This window comes from Glycine soja, chromosome 11, assembly GCF_004193775.1.
Source record: "Glycine soja cultivar W05 chromosome 11, ASM419377v2, whole genome shotgun sequence".
Lineage (NCBI taxonomy): Eukaryota > Viridiplantae > Streptophyta > Magnoliopsida > Fabales > Fabaceae > Glycine > Glycine soja.
Genome location: NC_041012.1, coordinates 50,831,050 through 50,854,018, shown reverse-complemented (window position 1 = coordinate 50,854,018; position 22,969 = coordinate 50,831,050). Strand labels below are relative to the sequence as shown.

General features: G+C 32.3%; 3 protein-coding genes across 7 annotated transcripts; 1 reads left to right on the top strand and 2 right to left on the bottom strand.

The window, feature by feature from the left end:
- Positions 1-6,927: 6,927 nt before the first annotated feature.
- Positions 6,928-12,288, top strand: LOC114376496 (protein DETOXIFICATION 42-like). Of its 2 annotated transcripts, none has more exons than XM_028334646.1 (13): positions 6,928-7,915; positions 8,409-8,530; positions 8,839-9,048; positions 9,197-9,387; positions 9,527-9,662; positions 9,755-9,851; positions 9,962-10,062; positions 10,554-10,717; positions 11,130-11,201; positions 11,282-11,398; positions 11,505-11,600; positions 11,697-11,818; positions 11,966-12,288. In XM_028334646.1, the coding sequence occupies exons 1-13, from the start codon at positions 7,722-7,724 to the stop codon at positions 12,009-12,011; spliced, it is 1,668 nt and encodes a 555-aa protein (XP_028190447.1). In that variant the 5' UTR covers positions 6,928-7,721; the 3' UTR covers positions 12,012-12,288. The 2 variants fall into 2 exon arrangements, with proteins under 2 accessions (XP_028190447.1, XP_028190448.1); XM_028334647.1 differs by having other exon boundaries at positions 6,931-7,915; positions 9,203-9,387.
- A 1,521-nt stretch (positions 12,289-13,809) lies between these two features.
- LOC114374531 (mitochondrial import inner membrane translocase subunit TIM10-like) lies at positions 13,810-16,153 on the bottom strand. 2 transcript variants are annotated; one of them, XM_028332188.1, is made up of 6 exons: positions 15,965-16,153; positions 15,211-15,263; positions 14,982-15,034; positions 14,802-14,840; positions 14,543-14,612; positions 13,810-14,202 (listed from the first exon to the last, which is right to left on the bottom strand). In XM_028332188.1, exons 2-6 carry the CDS (start codon positions 15,244-15,246, stop codon positions 14,152-14,154), a joined length of 249 nt encoding a protein of 82 aa, XP_028187989.1. In that variant the 5' UTR covers positions 15,247-15,263; positions 15,965-16,153; the 3' UTR covers positions 13,810-14,151. The 2 variants fall into 2 exon arrangements, with proteins under 2 accessions (XP_028187989.1, XP_028187988.1); XM_028332187.1 differs by having other exon boundaries at positions 15,211-15,252; positions 15,965-16,152.
- Positions 16,154-17,455: 1,302 nt separating this feature from the next.
- On the bottom strand, positions 17,456-22,136 carry LOC114373482. 3 transcript variants are annotated; one of them, XM_028330946.1, is made up of 4 exons: positions 21,856-22,136; positions 21,098-21,259; positions 18,191-20,665; positions 17,456-18,069 (listed from the first exon to the last, which is right to left on the bottom strand). In XM_028330946.1, the coding sequence occupies exons 3-4, from the start codon at positions 20,513-20,515 to the stop codon at positions 17,770-17,772; spliced, it is 2,625 nt and encodes an 874-aa protein (XP_028186747.1). In that variant the 5' UTR covers positions 20,516-20,665; positions 21,098-21,259; positions 21,856-22,136; the 3' UTR covers positions 17,456-17,769. The 3 variants fall into 3 exon arrangements, with proteins under 3 accessions (XP_028186747.1, XP_028186748.1, XP_028186746.1); XM_028330947.1 differs by having other exon boundaries at positions 21,098-21,198; XM_028330945.1 differs by lacking the exon at positions 21,098-21,259.
- Between the last annotated feature and the right edge of the window lie 833 nt (positions 22,137-22,969).

The following is a 22,969-nucleotide window of genomic DNA, read 5'->3' as shown; positions in this document are numbered from 1 at the left end:
GCCCATTCGTTATGATAATAGAAATAGTAGGGGAAAAATTGTAAAATTAGTTCGCAATAGTCTTGTCACGTGCGAGAGACTCTATTTAATTCGGATTTCAAAAGGAGTGTATTTAATTCCGATTTCAAATTCAATATATATATAAAAAAAATCTTTCCGTATTTTATTAAGATTTTTAAATAATATAAATAAGTCTTATGATATTTAATTAAAATTTATAATTTTTTTAAAGAATTCAATAAAATCTTTCAGTATTTAATCACGACAATACATGTGATTTTTAGTAACATACATTATACATAATATTTGATAAAATATTACAAAAATATATTAGTAATATTTATTCATATTTGATAATATTTTTTAAGTTTTATCAAAAGTTTTTAACAACAATTTTAATAAGTGTTAGGAAAAAAATATTACTAAAGGTTTAAAATTTTTACAACTTAACATTATTAAATATTTCGATGGATTATTTTTTTGGATGAATTTTAATTGATTTAATGAGATTCTTTAGTAAAAAGTACATATCAAACAATCTTACCCAAATTTTTAAAATTTTATGAGATTTTTTTTTTCTTTTCCTGACAATTGACATGTTTTTTTTTTTATCATACATAATCTCTTTTAACTCTTTGTTGAAAAGAGTGGACATTCATATTTTTTTTTTTTTACTCTTTCTACCTATGGACAACATGTCTTGAAACGAGTAATATAAGAGATTTTTACAATTCTTTGAATTTGGAACATCTTAATTACATGTTTATTTTTAATGAACACGAGAGGTTGATTCATCTATAAGTCAATAAATATATAAAATGATTTTTTTATAGAAGCATTTTTTTGTACATCTATAAATAAGGTTTGAAACAATCGTTTAATATATTTTTTATTTTGTGAGATTGTTATTGTGAGAATGATTGCAATTATTCATGCTACGGGCAAACATTGTGGTATAAAGTTTTTATATGATTAACATGATTGATGGTTGAAAGAGAATGAGTCCATTGTGTTTGAAAGCATGCTTAAGGAAATTGATTTGTTATATAAATGGTTTAGGAATATTTAAAGTGTTAGACGAGAAAAATTCATGAGTTTTTATTAATAATTTTGAATGTTTTTTAAAAATTCATGAGATTCTTAAAAATTTATAATATTCTTTCAAATCTTATGAATCCATTAAAATCTAAACTATAAAATCTCAATCACAAAAGTCTTTTAAAAAAATCTCAATAATTATTACATTCTTACAAAATCTTTAAGATCTGTAAAAAAAATTATATCAAAATAGTCTTTTAAAATTCTAGTCAAATACACCATAAGAAGAAAAAAGATATGATGGTACTAATTGATACATGGATATAAAGCAAATACGTAGATTAAGTTTTTTCTCTCCCAATAATTTAGTAAAATCAAAATTTATTTCTTAAATTTATGTTATGCTTTTTTTTTAAAAAAAAAATATGCATTAAACAAAAAAAAACTCTTGCTTAATTTAGTGTGGTTTTCAATTTTAAGATTTGAATTTTTTTAAAATTAAAACAATTTTTTAGTTTGTAATTTTTAATATTGAACTTTAAATTTAAACGACAAATACCACTTCTTATTTTATCATTTACTCATCTCTCTCAACAAAGTTTTTCTATTTTATTGACTCCCTAAATTAGTCAATAATTTTGGTAATAAGGAATTAGTAATATTTAAGAAATAATAATAATAGAGAGTAGTAATAATGATGACCATGATGTGTTTACGAACAAGAGCAACAACTACATAACAATAATGTATAACCATAACGGTATGACCATAACAATAATGAAAATTATTCAGATTATTTAACTGTACAACTAACGAAGGGATACAACATAGCAGAGATCTTCATACTTTATTGTCATGCCTTTGCATTTTCTTTCTGTATTTGTCATACCTTTGCATCTCTTCTTTAAAATAATCATGCAACTAAAAATATTTTTGGATATTTCGAGTTAAACAAAATGAATTTGCATTCCAAATTCTTCTCTAGATATTATCCACGATTATGTTTAGAACGTAAGTAGAACAAAATAATTATATTTTACTCTATTTTTAATTATTTCATACTATTTAGTATAATTAAAATTAAAACATGCTACATTTTAATCTCATGATGAGTTATATTTTATTTAAAAATGCTAGTGTCACATAAACAGCTTTTTTGTTATCCTTTTAGCACAAAATATGTATTATTATTTAGTATAAAAGCGTCGGAAACCAAAAGGTTGCCAATATTAATTGATTGACCAATCACTTTTTTTTTTAATGTGGATGGTTGGAAATGCATTATACTTTTTGGGAAAACTTTTTTTATGAGCACTTTTTGTGAAAACTACCTTCACTGAATTTGTAAAATTCATTATCATACTAATTAATCACTGAATTTATTAAATTGATTATCATGCTAATAATAAGTATTTCTGTATTTGTATTTTTGTTGTATGTAAACATGTGTCTTTCACCATATTTTTATCTGTCATTGTTGTATTTTTTGTGTTAATCCTTACTTTGGCTCCAAAGTTCAACACCGATCGAAATCTATCAAGAACCGGACAAGTCTTACTAGTAGTAAGATGTGGTTGGTCCCTGATCTAATCTTACTATGGCCTTATTATCTATCATAGAAATGGAAGATTGAGGGACAATCACATCAATCAAGTAAGTCTTTTGCGTGACGAGATGGTAGCCACTCTACTATGTATCAACCACATGCTATGAATACCAAAAGTATCCAAGTAATTCTATCTGCATTTCACAAACATTTTGGTTGTTCAATATTCTAACTTAGACCGGTTTTTATGTACCAAAAAAAATAGACCGGTTTATAAAATTGCGTTTAATTTTAATATTTTACCAAACTAAAAAAAGCTGGTTATTTGACTTATTTCTATTCATGATTTGCTTTTAAAAAAAAAATAGTTAGTTTTTCCTTTTTCCATTCTGTTTTACCATTTGCATTGGGTTGTATTGATTTATATATGAATTACCACAATCATTTTGTCACGGAACTAGTGTGGTAATTGTGACGGCTTTTTTTTTTTTTACTAAATTAGTGTAGTTTTTTTTTTAAAATCATCAAATTAACATGTATGCAATCATATTTTATGAATGTGATTTTTATTTTATTTTTGACAGTTTGTTAACTGATAGAAATATTTGTGATTCTCCAAAACTAAAAAAATAAAAATCACAAAAAAGTCATACTCATATAACATGTGCAAAAATACTCACTCTATGATTATGTTAATAATTTTTTATAATTTAAAAGTAAATTACACCACTGAGAGAAAAAAAAGCAGGACTGGGATGTACCGCCTACAGTTTCTTGGATGTTTTCGGAATCCAATTGTTGACGGAAAAGTGATAATACGGTGTTTTTAAATCCGACCGAAACAAAGATTGAAGCTGACTAGTGACTAGGGTTGGTCCATGGTGGAGTATTACTCACCAAAGCATTATGCAGTTTATGCTGATTATGAAACTATTATATGAATGAGTGATTGGATTTGAGTTTGTGTCTTTGGGATAAGAAATACCACTTTTTTGGTTACATAAGAAATACCACTTGATCACTTTTATTCGCACTGCACTTCTTACATATCTGTTTAAATAAAAAGTTTATTATTATACCCCATAACCTTCAAAACTGTGCTGATTAAAAAATCTATCTTCGTCAAGATTCAAGTTCATGATATTATAAATAAAATTCAGCTAAAATTCACTTTTACTGTAACCATTAAACACGAGATACATACAAGTTTGAAAGCCGTTAGTAGCAAACTTATATGATTAACGGTTATAATTTAGAGACTAATTTAATGGTTTACTTTATCTCAGTTATTGTTTCTTTTGAAAATTCAAAAGAAATCAATTTAATGATTTTAATAGTTAAGATTTAAGATAAAAAAACTAATATAAAAAATAGAAATACATATTTAGAGAGCTCTGATTGAAAAAAAATGCATTTTTTTAAAAAATAATTATGTTTATATATATATATATATATAAATAAAAAATATAAGTTTTTAAGTAATTAAAATGAAAGTCCGAGTGTTAAGTTCATAAGCACTTTGATTGTACTCATAGCTTGTGTATATCCAATTCTTAAGTAATTAATGAATTTATTCAAATGTTTGTAACATGTAACATTAAAGGTAAATTGACATAAATTTAAACTAATAAGCTAGAATGTGCAAGGACGAAAAAAACAAATACTTGGAGCAGTAGTCATGATGTAAAATTACGAGCATGTTGACACTTAGCCTACCAAAATTACTCTTGATGCAATGTTAATGATTTTTCTCAGTTCAATATTATTTCAATTATCACCTATATCTATTTGTATACCATAGTCATGATGCCTCACACGAAAAAATTTAATCTACTTAATTTCTCCCTTAATCTCTTAAGAGATAAATTAGGTAAATTGCATTATATATATATATATATATATATATATATATATATATATATATATATATGCATAAAACATGATAAATAACACATTCTATTCCTATAGATGAATTATTTAAATGTTCTTTTTCAGTTCTTAAGAGATAAACATTTTCCAATACCTAAACCCTAAAACATAACATGAGCATGGATGATCAAGCCATAAACATGAAAATAAGCAAAAGAGACAATGAAACTGAAATAACATTAAATAGAAAGTAAAAATCACTATATATAATAGTGTTTGATTGTTAAGCTCCTAACAATTGATGATTTAGTCTCTTATTGTCATGGAAGACTTACCATTACAAAATGGAATGAAGATGGTGGAAGAGAATAGAGGAGAATGGAGAGGAAATGAAAGAAAGGTTCCAAATGAGTGATTCTCCTTCCACAAAAACATGCCCTAACTCTGGTTTTGTGGAAAAAATTGAATGAATCCATTATCGCTCTTTTTCCTCACTTAAAATGCAGCATAGTTATGTTTTTTTACATTTTGCGCGCTAAGCAAAGATGTACATTAAGCAAGGTAAGTAGTCACATGCTAAATGCGTCTTCATGTGACATTTGGCTTCCCCATGTGGCTTCTTCCCATTAAGCGAGGATTGCACGCTGAGCTACCGCGTCATGCTAAATAAGTGTGGTGCGTTGAAGGAGACTCTCCAAATCTTCAACTCTCTTCCATACATTCTTTTATGTTTTTTTTTTAAAAAAATACACCACCAAAATGCTATAAATTTACCAGTTTAAACAACTACTAGATAAAAATTCAGATGATATCAAAATCCTAATGTTTAATACAAAAAAATAATAATAAAAGATGAAAAAATCAAATAATTTCTATGTGACTTAATTATAAAATTTATTTATGAAAAACAATTATCAGTACCTCAGATGTAAAAAAAAAACATTTTATTATATAAGTTTGAATATTAAATTTGTAAATAATTATTTTTATACTATTCATTATTAAAAACCATGCCAATTAAAGTGAAAGGAAAGTGCAGGGGAATTTCTCCTTTCGAAGTTTCAATGGACCACGCGGTATTTTTGGCCTGCGGGGTTCTTCTGTTGTCAATTCCCACTTTATTTAAAAGGCAAATTGTATTTATAATTTTATATATTTAAAAAAATTGATAAAAAGAGAAATATGTGATATGATGATTGATGAGATAGAATAATAAAAAACAATATAAAATATAAATATTTTAATTTGAGATTATTCGAGCTCGAGAACTGTTTTCTGTGGCTGTTAAATGTTTGAATGTTTCAAACAGCCCAGGAAAAGACTCAAACTTCATAAAAGACTAAAAGGAAGAATAGTAGTTGACATTGATGAAATTTATAAAACAAATTAAATTAGTTAAATCAGCGAAACATAAATAGAATTATGGAAGGCCCAGATTGCATTCAATCCATAAAGCCTTTTTTCGTAGGTCTTTTGATAATATTATATGACTTTAATAGAAACGTAACTAGTACTGCTACACGTCCTCGTGTCATTAAATCAACATACTATTAAACTAAATAAAAATTAGAAAATTTTTCACATATGCTTTTTGACATTTTTTATTTTAAATATAAATTTTACAAAATAATCTCTATTAATTAGAATTTATGTAAAATTTCATTCAATAATAAAACATTTTTTAACAGTATGATACAATACAGTTTTTTTTCAATGTATTTATCATTAGACTATTTTTATTATTATTTTACTAAATAAAAAATAGAGCTCAAATGAAAGTGAAAACATTTCTATTTAAATTAGATTCTAAATTCAATGCATTTATGTAAATATATATATATAAAAAAATGTAAGGTGTTTGTATCATTGAAGCTTCATAAATCATAATAATGCAGGTTATGACCTAGGCCGGGAGGTTCCAAAATTCTCATTCTCACCTATCATATTCATATCAGCAAGTGACGTAACGAATTAGTCTAACTTTACATGGAAAAGCATTTTTAATTTTTTCCTTTCTTCTTTTTTTTGGTACAGATTTTTCCTTTCTTTTATGAAAAGTGTCAACACAATCATTTTAACATGTTTTCTCTCATTAATTAAAATTTATTGAAATTAAAATGTATAAAATTATAAAAGAAGTTATAAAATAAGTTTGTAAAAATTATAATTTTTAATAAATTTTTACTAATAGAAAACGTGTGTTTAAAATAGTTGTAATGTTTTTCTAACATTTCTCTTCTTTTATCATGTTGGATTGGAGGACATTCCAAAGCAGAATGTGGCAGACACGTGGCAATCGTTGGTAAGCGTGCCACATGTTTTAACGTGGCAGACACTGAGAGACTTTTGACGTGTATGGACCGCTTCTATGGATTATAGTACTGCCACATGTTTTAACAATTCATGGTACACAAGAGCTACTAAGATCAATGAAGCTCCTTCTACTTCTTTTAAGTGTCCCAAAGAAGCTGAAAGTTGAACCTGGCTAGCTGGGCCCGCATGATGTCTGTGTTCAACTTTTTTTCCACCACCATATATTATTGCTTGTTACCTCAAACTTCTCTTGTCCTGTTCTCAGTGTTCCATTATCATTCTTTCAGTCGCATGCATATTTTATGTGATATATATGGACAATTGAACATGCTATGGTTGTTGTTTGTTCTCCCCCAAGTTAAAGGGTGTTTTTATTTCAAAGCTAGTATTAAAAGCCTAAGTGCGGAGTTTCAAACCTTGAATTTCAGGTGAATCACATTTTTGGGTAGCAGGGAAATCTGAGTTGCAGTTTATTTGTCTTACTAGTGATTGGTTGGTTTGGCTTTCTTTCAGAGCCCAAATGTCCAAGTTTGAATGTTACTAACTACTATTAAGCAACCGGATTTGGAAAAACATCTCCTGTTTTTTTAAGGGAAACTCACTTTACAGTTTACAGTGATTCTCATGTGGGTAAACCCTTTTTGTGTGTTTTAATTAAGTACTTTTTTTCATTCTTTATTATTATAGTCAGTGGTTTTGCTCATACATAGTGAGAAGGACTATTCTATGCCAAGAGGGGAAGAATATAAAAGGGCATCTCCTTTACCAACTTTTTCATCACTGTGGAGTCTATCCCTATTCCATGATGATAATGGTATTCCATTATGATTTGACTTGATTGGTTGGTTGGTCTGTATTTAACCACATAAATAACGAGATATTATGCAGTCTCAATACATTGGAGCCGAAATTATGATGTCTTTAAGTGTTAATGCTCAAGTTAAAAGTTTAATTCATGCAAGATATTGGAGCTCCTTCAGTATCACTTCAGTTATGTATCACTAGCCTCAATAAGTTGCCTTTGTTCGTTTGGTTTCTCAAACAACACAACAGTGAATTTGGCGTCTCAGATATGGCTGAGAAAGAGAGTATTCATTCATTTGGTGATTGGAGGAGAATACCAATTTGCACTTTCTTTCAGGATGCCAGGTATATATAATATATATCATGTTATAGCATTTCTGTAGTACATATCTTTCTGAAAAAATGCAAGTTCTAACTTGAAAGGCTGAACGAGTAGTGTCGTTCATTAAACAGAAACTGGGTAGTTTACATCTTTTTTTTTTTTTCCTGAAAATTTTCATCTGTTATACGTATTTTTGATGATTTTAATTTCACGGCTTGGTTGATGATTCCAATTTCGCTCCCACACCAACAGAGTCTAGCTGAGTTAGTTTAGCTGAATGCGTTAGTTGTTGTAAATGCCTAGTATTTGTCTTCAATTCCTATGGATTAAAAAAACTCCCTCCCACCTGACTAGAAACCTAAGAGGTGGAGCTATTATGATGAACGCATGTGTGTAGCTTTGGGAGGTTTTACCTTGTTTATTTTGAGTTCAATTTTTATTTTCTTCCAGCAGTTATTGATCACGTTATTCTGATGTAGTACCTAGATTTAACTCTTGATTTTCTTCCCACTACAGACTAGTTTTTAAAGCAGACAGTCTTGGTCGGGAAATTTTGTCAATTGCATTGCCTGCAGCAATGGCTTTGACAGCTGATCCTATTGCTTCACTAGTTGACACAGCATTTATTGGCCAAATAGGTATGTTCTGTTATTCATTTATTAACTTTGAGCTTATTTCACACATTTCTCATCTGAAACCATTGGTGGGCAACTGGGCATGACTGTTTAAATCAGTAGAACTAGAACTTTTTGGTATCTATGGGTCTGTGATGCTTCACTTAGTGCATATCAACCAAATTATATAAATGAGCTGAGTTTATACTTTATATTATGACAGAGAACAACAGGAACTAAGTCAGGATGTGAGTGAAAAAAATCCCAATGATCAAGACTATATTTGTATGTATTTGAATGCATCAAGTGTTAAATATTACTGGTCCATGCAGGTCCAGTAGAGCTTGCTGCTGTAGGAGTTTCCATAGCTCTCTTCAATCAAGTATCAAGGATCGCAATATTCCCACTTGTCAGTGTCACAACTTCTTTTGTGGCTGAGGAAGATACCCTTAGTGGAGCAAACCCTCAGACAGAGGAGGGTAGATGCTTGGAAGCAGGTCAACCTACGGATACTGAAACCAAAGAGTTATTACCACAGAAAGGTACCATTCTCCCATTCTTAGGTAATAGGTTTGGTTTCAGCCATGTTTTATTGGCTTCCACTATAGAGTGATGTCTTGTTGTCCTATAGAAAAATCAATAAAAGGTTTTGTACGTTGCCAATTTAGACCATTCCATTAACTTGGTCAGTTACAGGTGGAAATGTTCACAATTCAGATTTTGTTGGCGAAAGCTTTAATATAGCTAAGGAGGAACGTAAGAGAAGGCATATCCCTTCAGCTTCATCAGCAATATTTATAGGTGGCATCCTTGGACTCATCCAGGCAATATTTCTTATATCTGCAGCAAAACCTTTATTGAACTTCATGGGAGTAACTTCTGTAAGTACTTCTGCATAATATTATGGAATGCAACTTTTCGGATGATAGCACGTTGGCATTTATTTTAATTTTTTCCTTTAGTGATTGGACCTTATACTAGCATGGGGTGATTGCCAAATAATATGAATTATTTATCCAGGACTCTCCTATGCTACATCCTGCAAAGCAGTATCTGAAATTGAGGTCCCTTGGTGCTCCTGCTGTTCTTCTCTCATTAGCAATGCAGGGAGTCTTCCGAGGATTTAAAGACACTAAAACTCCTTTATATGCCACTGGTATGCCTTGACAAACTTAAATTGTCTTTGATCAAATGTCACAATATCCTGCTATTATCTGATTCTAACTACTCTTTCTTTGATGTATCTAGTGGCAGGAGATGTAACCAACATAGCACTAGATCCTTTATTCATGTTTGTATTCCGCTTGGGTGTCAGTGGTGCAGCCATCGCCCATGTTATATCTCAGTATGTTCTGCAAAGTACATTTATGCACAACTATCTTTTCCATGGTATCTTAATTTTCCTTTTGCTTCTTTTGACCCTAATTATCCCTTATTTTCAAATCAACTGTGTAGGTACCTAATTTCAGTTATTCTCTTGTGGAGGTTGTTGGAACAAGTTGACCTTATACCTCCAAGCATAAATCATCTGCAATTAGACCGATTTCTTAAAAATGGTAAGGGTTTATTTTGCTTAGACCAAATGATCTACAAAAAAAAAAAAAAAAGAACTGGGCAGGGCAAAGTAGCTGTGTTACCTTTTTTTGAAAAGGGTGCGCAAAGGTGACAAAGTAGGGGCAGACATCCCCAACCAACGATGGCACCCCTGCCCCTACCTAAACTCTGGCGCACCACAAGATTATGTTACTTTCTTGTATTAAGATTTCATCCTTGTAACCATAATCAAAATTATTTACTGAAGATGTATTTGCTATTTCCTCTCCTAGCAATATTATATAAACAATACCTTATTTCATGTTATTTAATCATAAACTTTTCAGAATCAAAATTTTCTTATGGAAATTTCTATGTTGTTTTCTATCTTTTTCCGTTCAAATTGATACTTCTAATCTTATGCTTTATTTTTTTTCTGTATAGGTTTACTAACACTTTAGTATTGAGACTTGACACCATCTTTGTCCTTTCCTATATTGTTGTTGTCATCCAGGTTTTCTATTATTAATGAGAGTCATCGCTGTAACATTCTGTGTGACGCTGGCTGCATCATTAGCTGCACGGCAGGGACCAACATCTATGGCCGCATTTCAAGTATGTCTGCAGGTTTGGTTGGCAGTGTCTCTTCTTGCGGATGGTCTGGCTGTTGCTGGGCAGGTTAGATATTACTTTGTCCAATAAATGCCTTGCTATGTTACTTCATGATGGTTTCATACCAAAACAACGGATAAAATAGCAATGACCTCCACTTGAATAGTTTTTTCTTGTATGAAAAAACTGAAAAGGTGTTGGATAACATGATTGATTCTTTGAATTCATTTTCATTTTCCAATGCACACTTTCCTGTAAAAATACTTGGCTGGGTATGAAATGAACTATAGAAGCCATAGTTCTCTCGTTTTCAATGGCCAGTTGAATCTTTAGTGTGGAATAACTACACATTTACGTTATCTGATTTGATTATAATGTCATTTGCCATCCTGAAACAGAAGTAAAAGGCAATGTTTTTCTTTCCTAGTTGTTTTGCTTCTATTAGTTTATAGCTTCCAAAGTAACATGTCAGTTTCAGGCAATTCTTGCAGGTGCATTTGCTAATAAGGACTTCAACAGGGCCACAGCAACTGCATCCCGAGTTCTACAGGTGCTTTAGAATGTTGAATGAGATACCATCTTTTCTCAGACATAGATTCTGTATATGTGACACTATTTATTATACTGCAGATGGGTTTGGTTCTAGGATTGGCACTTGCATTCATTCTTGGAACAGGATTGCACTTTGGTGCTAAAATATTTACACAAGATGCTAATGTCCTCCACCTCATTCAAATTGGGATCCCGGTAATTATCCATTTTCAAATTGGAAAGGATATTGGTATTCTATCTTTCCAACCCCCATAGCAGGGTGACTTACATAGTTACATTCATGTTCATCCTTTTTTACCAGTTTATTGCAGTCACTCAACCCCTGAATTCTTTAGCATTTGTATTTGATGGTGTCAACTTTGGGGCATCTGATTTTGCATATTCAGCCTTCTCCATGGTGAGTATTTTCTTCCATTTTATGGTATTATGATAAATGGCATATTCAGCCTTCTGCCTTAAATATTTAGGACTACTTTATTATGGTAACTCTCAGGTTGTGGTGGCAATTCTTAGCATCATTTCTCTGCTTATTTTGTCATCCGCTGGTGGTTTCATTGGAATTTGGGTTGCTTTGACCATCTATATGGGTCTTAGGGCATTTGCTGGCTTCTTGAGGTAATACTGATTTTTAAGGGTTATTATTTCTAATATTTTCCACCTAATTGAATTGATCACTATCAAGACACTTGTCACATTTAGAACATTGATTCAATGCATTCTCTTTAAGTCAATGGAACTAATAAATGGACTGTGTTGATGCAGAATTGGAACGGGATCAGGACCTTGGGAGTTTCTAAGGAGCTCATGAGTGCACATGGCAGACACCATAATTATAGCTTCATATTAGGCCTAGGTTTCAGTGGTGTTTGCTGATTACATTAAAGTGAGATAAGCTACCCCTAGGTTGTTAAATCGCTTGAAAAATTCTTCTGAAAGACTAGACAATTCTCCCTGCTTGATTGTGCTTGGGGTATTTGGTTGAAAAATCTACCTCTGCATCATAATATGTACAGAAAAATCTAACTCTACTCTCAGTCTCATATAGTGAAATGAAATGAAATATAGAATCAAGCTTTTGTTTGTAACCTAACCATGCAACAAATATAATTAATTACATGGAATAACGTGAAAATGAAAGATTGCGTGGAACAATCACTAGTGCTGAAAAAAGATGTAGAACTCCCTTCGTTTTTAGGAAGTTTGTATATGGTGATTCCTACATCAACATGGTCTTCATTGAAAAATATTTTGAAGTAAAAAATATTTAATAAGACCAATATCACATTTTAATCATTATTAGAAGATGTCAGACTTATCAGGATCATTAAATTGTTCACTTGCACAAATCCACAGCATATCAGAAGCACTTTATAAAGAAAAAAGAAAGAGCATATCAGCAACATGTTTCAAATGAAGAGAATTATATCAATGCCTTTCACTAGACATGAAAAAGTATAAGTAGCTTCAAACTTACTTATCCATCATTGCAAGACTTGGGGAATTTCATAGTTTCTTTTGTCTTCTCTTAGTCGTTTCTCCTTGCTTCTCCTTGCTTTTAAATCAACTACATCAGTGTGCATATATTTATGAAAGTATTGCAGCACTCGTGTAGATATTTTTTTGTTTTGGGCACCTGAATATTTTGAAGATTCTGTCATATAAGAAAAAAAAACATGAAATAAAAATTATATGAAAGAAGTTACAAGTTGATTTTTTTAGAGATATATGTTATATTACATTATTTCCTCGACAATTTTAGTCACTAAATTAGTATTTCAAAAATTGCAAACATCATTTTTTATTCAGCCAAAAAATTAAAGACATCATGATACTAGTTCTAAGTATCAAATTAAATTCTTAAACAAAAATGTATCAAATTAAATCTATAACTATATTAGATTCTTGTGATTTATTTTTTATCATATTTTAATTTTTAGTAACGATGAGTATAATGACGTTTTTTTTATCTTTTTGTCCAACTAATTTGGTGGCAATTATTTCAAAAACCTAATACGATTACATTTTTTTTAAGTCAAAAAGGCAAGCTACACCATCATAGTATCTGCAATTCCAATTAAGTTAGTATCCCATAATCCAAACACTATGTGACATTGAAAATAAAAGTTTTTTTTCTAAAAATATTAATCATTTATGGATGTGATATTGTAACGAAGTTACGGGAGTAATGAAAATAAAGAGGGTATTGTAGCATACCTTATCGACCTTAACTTCGTTACAAATTTGTTTTCCACACAGTAATAATACAATTATTAAGCAAATCAGGAGAGTTTGTGCTAGTTATATATTGAAAAAAAAACACTAAATACTTTTTAATATTTAACACTGCTTTAACATTAATACCTTTCAACAAATGTCTCAAGAGACTTGATTCAGAACCCTAGCGACTGAGTTTTTTTTTTTTTTTTTTGTAAACAATTAGGCACTAATATATTAATTTTTGGTAGATATTTGGTGATAGTCGAGTGGGGAAAAAATTCTAAGCAAATACATCGTTTGTAAACGAAAAGGAAAAATTCCAAGTTTCTAACTACATAATGTCGCAAGGGGATAAAGAGCAATGCGGTTGCAAGATGATAAAGTAGGGGTAGAGCCAAAAAGTCATGTTTTGTTCCTTTTGTTCCTTAAAATGGAGTAAGACATAGATTTGTCACTATAAGATAAACTCCTCTGATTACAACATGAACTCCTCTGAAAAAGAAGAATAAACTTAATTAACTAAAACTACTTGTATTGTTCACCTTTGGCTACCTCAAAAGCTCATCATCAATTCCTTTCTTAACAAAAACAGGTTGCACTCAAAATAGTCATGGACAAAAATAAAGACGTTCCAAAGTATTAAATTTACGCTTCCTTGGGGAAGCAACTATTAATATCGTAGATGTAGCTAACATGTTGCTAACCGCGAAAGGAGACATAACAGTATTGGATTACATAGGAGGCCTTCCAGAACCAAGCAGCTGGCCAATTAGATTAGTCACCTAGTCAAAAAAAGAAAACTGCTTAGACAACAAGACAATCACTATAGTCAACATTTGCAGTTTCCCATGATTTCAGAAGCAAAAACCATAATTAAGTCAGAATTTCCATGATCCACATATAACTTAATTTGCCTTGCCTTGCATGAAATTATCAAGTCTAAAGCAGGAATTTTATAAGAGAGCACACATTTAACCAGGTACTAAACCCCACTAAGATTTCTTCCTATCTCAGAAACTATCATAAAGCATAATATTGAATTTGATGAGAAAAAAGAATAACCTATAGACAACCCAGAAAGATTCAGTGATACATCCAAAAGTAAACTAAAGAAAATCTTACATGCCAGTATTTTGAAACACAGCGATCAATGCAACTATTTTCACCCATATTTAGCTCGGACTCCTTGTACCTGAGAGCAAAAAGTGATAAACAGATATTATTATTACATTCATATAGAGCCATAATCAAAACAATGCAACAGCAGACAACTCTCTTTGAGAAATCAGAAACTAATCTCCAAATTGACATTTGAAGGGCATCAAACATGACACTTTCTTAAGCAGTTTACGTAATTAGATAAGAGTTTGAGTTTCCCTACCTATTGTCAACACACTTTTTAAAACAGGTCTGGGTCATCCTGAATGGTAAAAGCAACAAAATGTTAGCCAAATGAATTATTGTGCCACTTCTCAAACAAAATGCAGTCATTATTCTACATTATACTTGGTAATGGCAAACACTATCAAATATCAAGGCAAGCAAGAGCAAGGAAACCTACTTGTTGAATAATTCAACTCGATACTCCATCTCCTTTTCAGCCATTCCAAATATCTGCTCCATTACCACACAAATTATTGAAACACATCCAAAAACAAGAAAAACTAAATAATAAAAAAAACACCCAAAAAAGAAAGTTTAAACTGGAAATCACATTGGGGTGTCAAATTAACAACATCAACCACCAAATCTGTTTTTCCAAAATATGAGCAAGAGAAAAGAACACCTACCTGTTCTTTATCAAGGGCAGAAGGCGAGGAAGCCATTGTACCCTGAAAGTCCCCTAAAAAAATTAGAAAATGCCATGCCTTATGATTCACTCAAATATATGATTGAAGTTTGATAGAAAAAAAAAATTATTGGTTTTAAGTTAGCAGTAGTAAGTTAGTAAACAACTGTGTGTGTGTAATATCAAACATATTATCTATTTATCTTCTTAATTATGTTGTCTAACTAATTATTGCTTAGGGATATGGGATGCGATGAGGTTATTGATGTTGTAATCAAAGTATCATCTTCCACAGAATAATTAAACGTTAAATTCCAAAAGAACACACAGGTGATCCTTGTACGCTAAAATACAACTAAGTTGGGAATTAAACGTGTATGAAACTGGATCAACCAAACGCTGAGTAAAGCTTATTTTTACAACTTAGGCTAAAAAGAGAACATAGAACAACTAAACATAGAATTTCTTAATAGCCTCCAAAGATAGCAGTTGGAACAAAATGATTGAGAAGCAAACGAGTCATAGCAGTAATTCACCATTTCACCTAACACTTATTCTCTGTATCTCTCATGCTTCTCGCTTGAAGGCGAGATTCCACCAATCAAAACACAAATTTTCCCAAATTTCTAATATAATGAGCGCTCTCAAGTATGTATATGTATATATATAAAATGGCCAGAAAGCAAAATCCTTTATTATACATACAACTGACAGAACCAAAAAGGAAATCTAAAGTGTGAGAAAGAGAAACGTACAATGTTAGAGCGTTGAATCTCAAATCTCAATTAACAAACACAGGGCCGTTGAATGGTTGGATGGTTCAGACGAGAAGCAAATAGCGGCACCCGATATCGAGGGAGGAAGGGAGGCTGCCTGGCTAGGTTTCAGAAAACAAATTTCATAAACTAAGGAAGGAGCCCAGGTGTTAACTACCCGAAACTTTACCAAAATCTTTAACTTATTCATCCCTCTTACTCTTTAATTATAAGATATTTTCAACTAAATAAAAATATATTAAAAAATAATTAAAACATTTCAAAATTAGAAAAGAATTTTTATAAAAAGGAAATAAATAAACCTTTTGAAAAAAAAACTATAATTAGCGACGAACTATATAATATTTTATTTCAAATCTCTCATCTAAATATCTACTTTTTAAATTACAGAAATTGATTTTAATGAGAATAAGAGATGAAGAAAAAGTACTATCATAATCTAAAACAAACAGAATAGAATATTTTTATAAAAAAATAATTATAAATATAATTAAAAAATAAAGTATCTCATAATAATAATAAAATAGTTATAATAAATATCATATTTATTTTTAAAGAGAAAAAGGATTATGTATTAACAGTTTAAATTTTTTTACACAGTTATCCATCATATTTCATCATGTATAATAAATTGACTTTTAAAATAACTATCTTAAAATTATTTTACTTAGTTAAAATTTATTTTTAAATTACAATCAAAACTATTGATTAATATTTATATATAGTATCAAGTTTAAGAACTGTTAAATTAGTAAAGGTATGGGCTTATATTGGTGAAGTTAGGCCCAGTGAATTTGCCTGATGCACCCATGAGTACATTTTCACCTTTTTAATGTAATTACTTTCTTAAGACGTGAAGTGGAAGAGTGGTTCACACGCCAGATCCATACATGTCGTCAGAAAGGTTCTTAAAAAAGAAAGGAAAGGAGTAGCAGCAAGCAGTCACAATTGCAGTGTGTATATGGAAACATTAGATACCAATCAGCCTACTTACTATTAGCATGAATTGAATTGCCCACTTCTTTGTCTGGTTACCCTAAGCTTGTTTCATTGTAAGGGCACTACTCATCCTGCGCGCTTTGTGTGTCCAAGATTAGCCAACGTCTTTATCTATGAATATTAAACTATATAAAGTTGAAAATCTGAAACTCAGATTGATCCTCAACAAAAAATTGAACTTCAAAGTTCTGTTTTCCCCACCAAATTCAATTTTAGTAGAAGCAGAAATTCAAAGAAACCGAACATAAACCGTCATGTTTGAACTCACGAACAAGTTCCACATTAATCAAAATCATTAACATTAAAATCAAGTTAAAAAGTCAGAATTACCTCCTAAACCGTTCGTACAAGAAGCAAATTGAAAGTGAGATTAAGAATGGCGGGGATAACAATCCCCACGAGAACTCTTACCAAATTTTTTAGCCTCCTTCAGCCTTAGTTGATCCTATTATGGTTTAGTTGCACAGAATATTACTTGAAATGGCATATCGAGTGTGGTCATTTAACCATCAACGGTAAGCCTCTAAATACATGATTTATTCAGCGGTCAGCAAAGTAATAGAGATAATGAATATGCATAAACTACCAGAAGCTAAAATACAATTTACTCGTACTATTCACACTTCAATTGATTCATGTTTCAAAATGATGATTTATGATTGAGTCAATGAACCTGACTTTGATCACTATGCAGCAGATATGAGTAACACATAGTAACATCTTCGCTGGTTACCCACATTGTGCATTTAATGGCAAAAGACATCAGGCATGACTTCATGTTAATTTTAGACCCTACCAACTGGAGAGAGGGGAGGATAAGCAACATAACTTGCAGGAATGTCCTCTAATTTGCCAAAAGCCTTTAGTTCATCTGTTTGCACCAACATAGTTTCTCTCGAATTTTTTCCTTCGATGTAGTTTCTTGATCCAGAAAGTTCATATGAGATCAAGCCATCAACTAACGCTATGCAGATGGAGAATGCTTGCAAAAGTGAGAATGAGGAATCAAAAGCTACCGAATATACCCCAGGCTTAAAGGGGGAAAAACTGAAAGCAGGCTGGTTCTCTAGGCCTTGGTCATTCACCTGTAGTTAACAATGATAGTTATTGAAAAAACATTTCTAATTAATTATCCACAGGCTAACAAACATGATTAATCAACAAAAGCTTAGAAAAATAACCAACTTAGATTAATCAACACAGTACCTGGAGGAAAAGCTCAAATGGATGTGGGAAACAAGCTTTTGATATTCTTGATTTTCTACATGCTTGACTTTCATTTGCAAGAATCTTAAGTTTACAAGCCATATCCCAACCACCACAGTCGCATGATCCACCTGTTCTCCAGCGCTCAATCAGTGATGAAGGTCCTCCGTTACTTGGAAAACTGTGAACCCCAGTTGGGAGCACAACTGTTACATGTAGATCTTGACTGTCATTCTGGCAACTGCTCTGATGTGCATAATTGATAAAATTGACAGCCTTAGCTGATTTGACAACAATAGCAGCAAGCTCATCATTTGGTTTGTAATCAGTGACCTGAGCATCTCCCTGCTTTAACTTTACAGAAAACAAAACAAACTCTTTTGATGTAGAGGAGTCCACACAATTCTGGCTAGTTGAATCATAATGGTGTGAATCAGAAACCTTCATTTGGGCAACAGCATGATGAATATAATCGGGACCTTGGGTTTTGCTTGCTTGATTCATCCAACTTCCGTTCTTCTTTTTTCCCTCCCTAAAGGTGAAAAATGTATAGATACGATTGCATTCGTCTTCCTTTGAGACAGCCAAGTTCTTCACTGTGGCCACAAGAATGTTGCTATTATTGTCAACAGCAAATGTGAAAAGGGGCTGACCATTCTTCACAGCAATTCTTAGAAGAGCTTGAAACGTTGACGGCACATACTTCTTGTTCTTTGATAAATCAACTGTATTAATTGTTGTATTTTTACAACCAACACTCTGGTCCCTGTCCAGTTCTTTCTCCATAGCAAATCCCCCATTAGCTGACCTACAATTCTTCTTTATTACCACTGAATCTTTTTGAGATGACTCCACCGAGCGATGGTCTGATGTCTTTGGTTTCAGCAGGGGATCCAGTAGTCTCCTTAAAGGGCTACTAGACCTGCTTTTGACAGCATTACCAGGTTTATCATTGCCTGAAATTTTTGAGCTAGCATAACCTCTCACATTTTCTGAACTAGATTTAAGTGCTGCTATGGAGCTCTGATGTGGCACATGTGCAACCTCTTTACAGCCAGAACCTTTACCTGTAAAGCCAATGCTGAAGCTAAATCGCCGAAAAGGTGAAGAACTTCTTGGTTTCTCAGTTGTTACTTTCTGATCTAATCCCTTGAGAGACCCATTTGCAGATGAAGATGCACCAATGTTGTGTTTCTTTTCCTCAGCCTTTCTAGATCTGCATGGACTTATTATCCCTGTTCTGACTGGTACAGGTGCTGATAAAGTAGAAGCAGGAATTTTAATACCTTCTGGATCTGTGGAACTAGATCCTGACCTTTCCGGCTGATAACGGATTCCTCTAATTTCATCTGGCAGAGGACATGTTTTGGAAATATTGGAATTTGGATATCTACAGGGAGGTTCCTTAGGTTTTTCTGAAAATCTTGTTCCAGTGGGACTTCCTAGCTTTTGACCCAAGGATGTTTGCATATCAGGAACTTCACAATGATTATTCTGGGGAATGTCTCTAGGCAAAATAAGAACAATAGGTTTGCTTTTCCCAAGCATAACTTGCTCATCAGCATCAATGTTTGGTTGTCTGAAATTCTCCACTTTCTTTTCTGGTCTATCATCTTGAGAGCTCATTTCAGTCGTAGTATGTGATGCTGCCTCATACATTCCCCCATTTGGCAAGATATCACTTTCTTTACTAATATGTGGATTCAGTTGTCTCCTGTCACATCCTTTTGGTATACTAGCAGGATGGTTTTGGGAAAGATGATCACCAACTTGAGAATATTTGCCGTGTGTGTCAATATTACTGCACCCACCTCTAAGATTCTGACAATTTCCAAAACTCCCTCCAGAGGATTTGACAGATGCAGAGTAGTCTTGCATTGGAGATGCCATGAAGTGAGATTTCAGCGACGGACGAAATATTCTTTGACGTGAAGGAGAACAAACAGGACCTTTGCTAGAATTACCAGATAATTCCTCTGCTGAAACAGAAGATGATGTATTACCAGTAGATGTCGAGCTCCGGCTACTTAAGGGCAAATGTTTATGGCTGTACTGCCATTGTTGTAGAGTGGCCCAATCAAGCACCCCAACATTCAAAGCTTTATCGGGAATTTTTTCTCCCTTCTCCAAGTAACCTGGTAGATTCGACATATACTTAACCAGCTCATCTTCCTCACTTGCCCTTCGATAAGTTGCTTGCTTTTGCTTATTTCGGTAAGGTTTTAAAGAGTTGTCTTCCTCATTTTTGGTAATTTCATGATGAAAGTCAGCGTATGACAAAGAAGCTTTCTCCGGTTTCAACCTGTCATTAATTTTTCTGTTCATTCTGATGGATGGTTTCCAGAATCTCACTCTCACCTGGCATCAGCTGAATAAACCATCTCGGCTGCGGCTTTGAAAACAATGTACAACCTTTTTGTTGTCCAAAGAGAGTGCAGTTGGGAAAATACTACTGCTTGTTTTTCAGCTGCACAACTGGATTACATTCACAAATCAAACTTCCAAAAACAAAGATTTTATACTAAATAAAAGAAAAATGACTGTTGAGAATAATTAAGAATAAGCAAATATATCAATATCAATTATCAAGGGTGTCTTCTACGACCACATTATTTTCATTTCCTCATTTTCATAACCCTGGGAACCAAATGCAAAATGAATAAGCAAAATCACAATAGCAGAGAGTTAAATTTACAGTACCAACTACCAAACTACATTAAAGACAAAGCTAGCAAAAACTAAACCTGCCATTACTACAATTTAATAGGAAGCAAGAACAAATGTGAAAATCCAATCAGGTAATTCAAATGAAAAAGTCAATACAATGGTAACAACTAAGAACTGATATGACTGAAAATCTTTCTATGGAAAAAAGCACGATAGGGCTTTAGGAAAAAGGTCCCTTACAATTTCTCCTCCTCCTTTTACTGGCCACCCAATTCAGACTTCAGATAGAAAGTAATGGTAAAGATTGTAGCTATAAGGAGCCTTCTAGCTTTCAACTCTTCCTAATCAATTTGATAGCAATATAATTCAATGTGATCATGACTTAAAGTACAAATAGCTCAACTGCCCAAGACGAGAAAAATTAGGGAAGTTGTACAACAGATTCAATAATATACGAAAACTAAATACGTTGGTTCATGAGTTAATGCAAAATTTAAAATTAAATTTTAAAATCAAACACACTAGTGCAGGGGCAAAACCGAAATCAAAAAAGCGGAAGCTAAAAACAAGATTAAGTGGTCCATGCGATCCCATTTTCAAAAACAAAAAGATAAGGCATCATGAAACAAACAACGACCAGTATCAAAATCTTTTTGCCCAAATTAAACGGAACGGTCCAATATTCCATTATTATTCCAAGCCGATTCATTCAACAGCATTTTCACTTGAATTTGAAATAATAGGGCCTCGTTTGGAGTTTGGTAAATTAGTCACCACCACGAAAAGGAAACAAAAACAAAAAGCGCAACGCAACAACTTTATTTGAAAAAAAAAAAAAACACTTTCACTTTCTTTTCCACGCAACATTATCTCGCCAGGACCGCACGATTGCTGAAAATTACTCAAAACCCTTGGTAATGCACGTGCGTTCATAAGATTGGAATAATTAAATAAAAATAAAAATAGCGAAACTCCAATTAGAAGCTCGGAATGCTTACCAGAGAATCGGCGCGTGAAAAATGCAGAGAAACGGAAGGTCGTCTAGCTTGGAGAAGAAGCAAGGAGTGTCGGTGCGGTCGTTTGGTGGTAAAACGACGTCGCAGCGGAGAGCGAGAGTGTAAGGCGAGCAACCCCAAAACACTTTACATAGTGTCGTCCTCGAAAAACGCAAACTCAAAGTCCAAAGCTGCTGAGAAAAAGGAGAGAGCGTGTGGTTGGGTTCCTCACTTTCTCGCTCGTTCGTATCTGTGCGGTGTGCGCAGTGATAGTCAAAGAGGGTGGAGCTGGGCTGAAGGATAGTGAAATAGGGTGGGGCCCACATGGTTTTATTATCAGACGGCTGAAAGAGGGTGGCGTGATCGGACGGTGAATGTGGCTTGCATAATACATGGAGGGCATATTCTGGGTCCCACGTGTGATTCTTGGTGGGCTTGGAAGGGGCCCACTTAGGTGTATTTTTGAAATTGGTGTTGAGTGAGAGATGAAGATCAATCAATCATGTTGCAATAGCCGAAACATTTCAACTCCCACGTTTCGCATAGGCAAAGCTCTTTGTCATCTTTGTATCTTTCCTACCCACCTTTTCTTTTTAAGTTCTTTTATTTCTTTCTACTCTCGCTCTCTCCATCTCTCTTTTTATAAGGACACTAGTGTCTAAATCTTGTAAATTAATTAACACATAATCATTTTAATTTAATTAGATATCTTAAATTTAAATTTTAAATATATAATTACATTCAATATTTAAAATAATTTTTTTTATTTTAAATAATAATTATATTCAATTTAAACAGAATTATCTTTAATAAAAAAAATGTCTATACAAAAAAAAACACTAGTATCTCTTTTTTTTTTTTCTTTTCTTGTTCATCTCGGGCTTGTTATTTCACTCATTTTATACATCAATCTATTATAAAAAAAATATTTTATTTTTTCAATTGTATTGTACATTACATTATTTGTCATATGTTATAATTCATTATGTTCTTTCTTAAACACTTACTAAAGACACCTTTATAAGTGGTGCTTATTTTGCATTTGCTTATTAAGGGGCACCATGCTTAATTAGACTTTTCCACTAGAATTAGTGTTTATTAAGCATTCTTCAAGGCA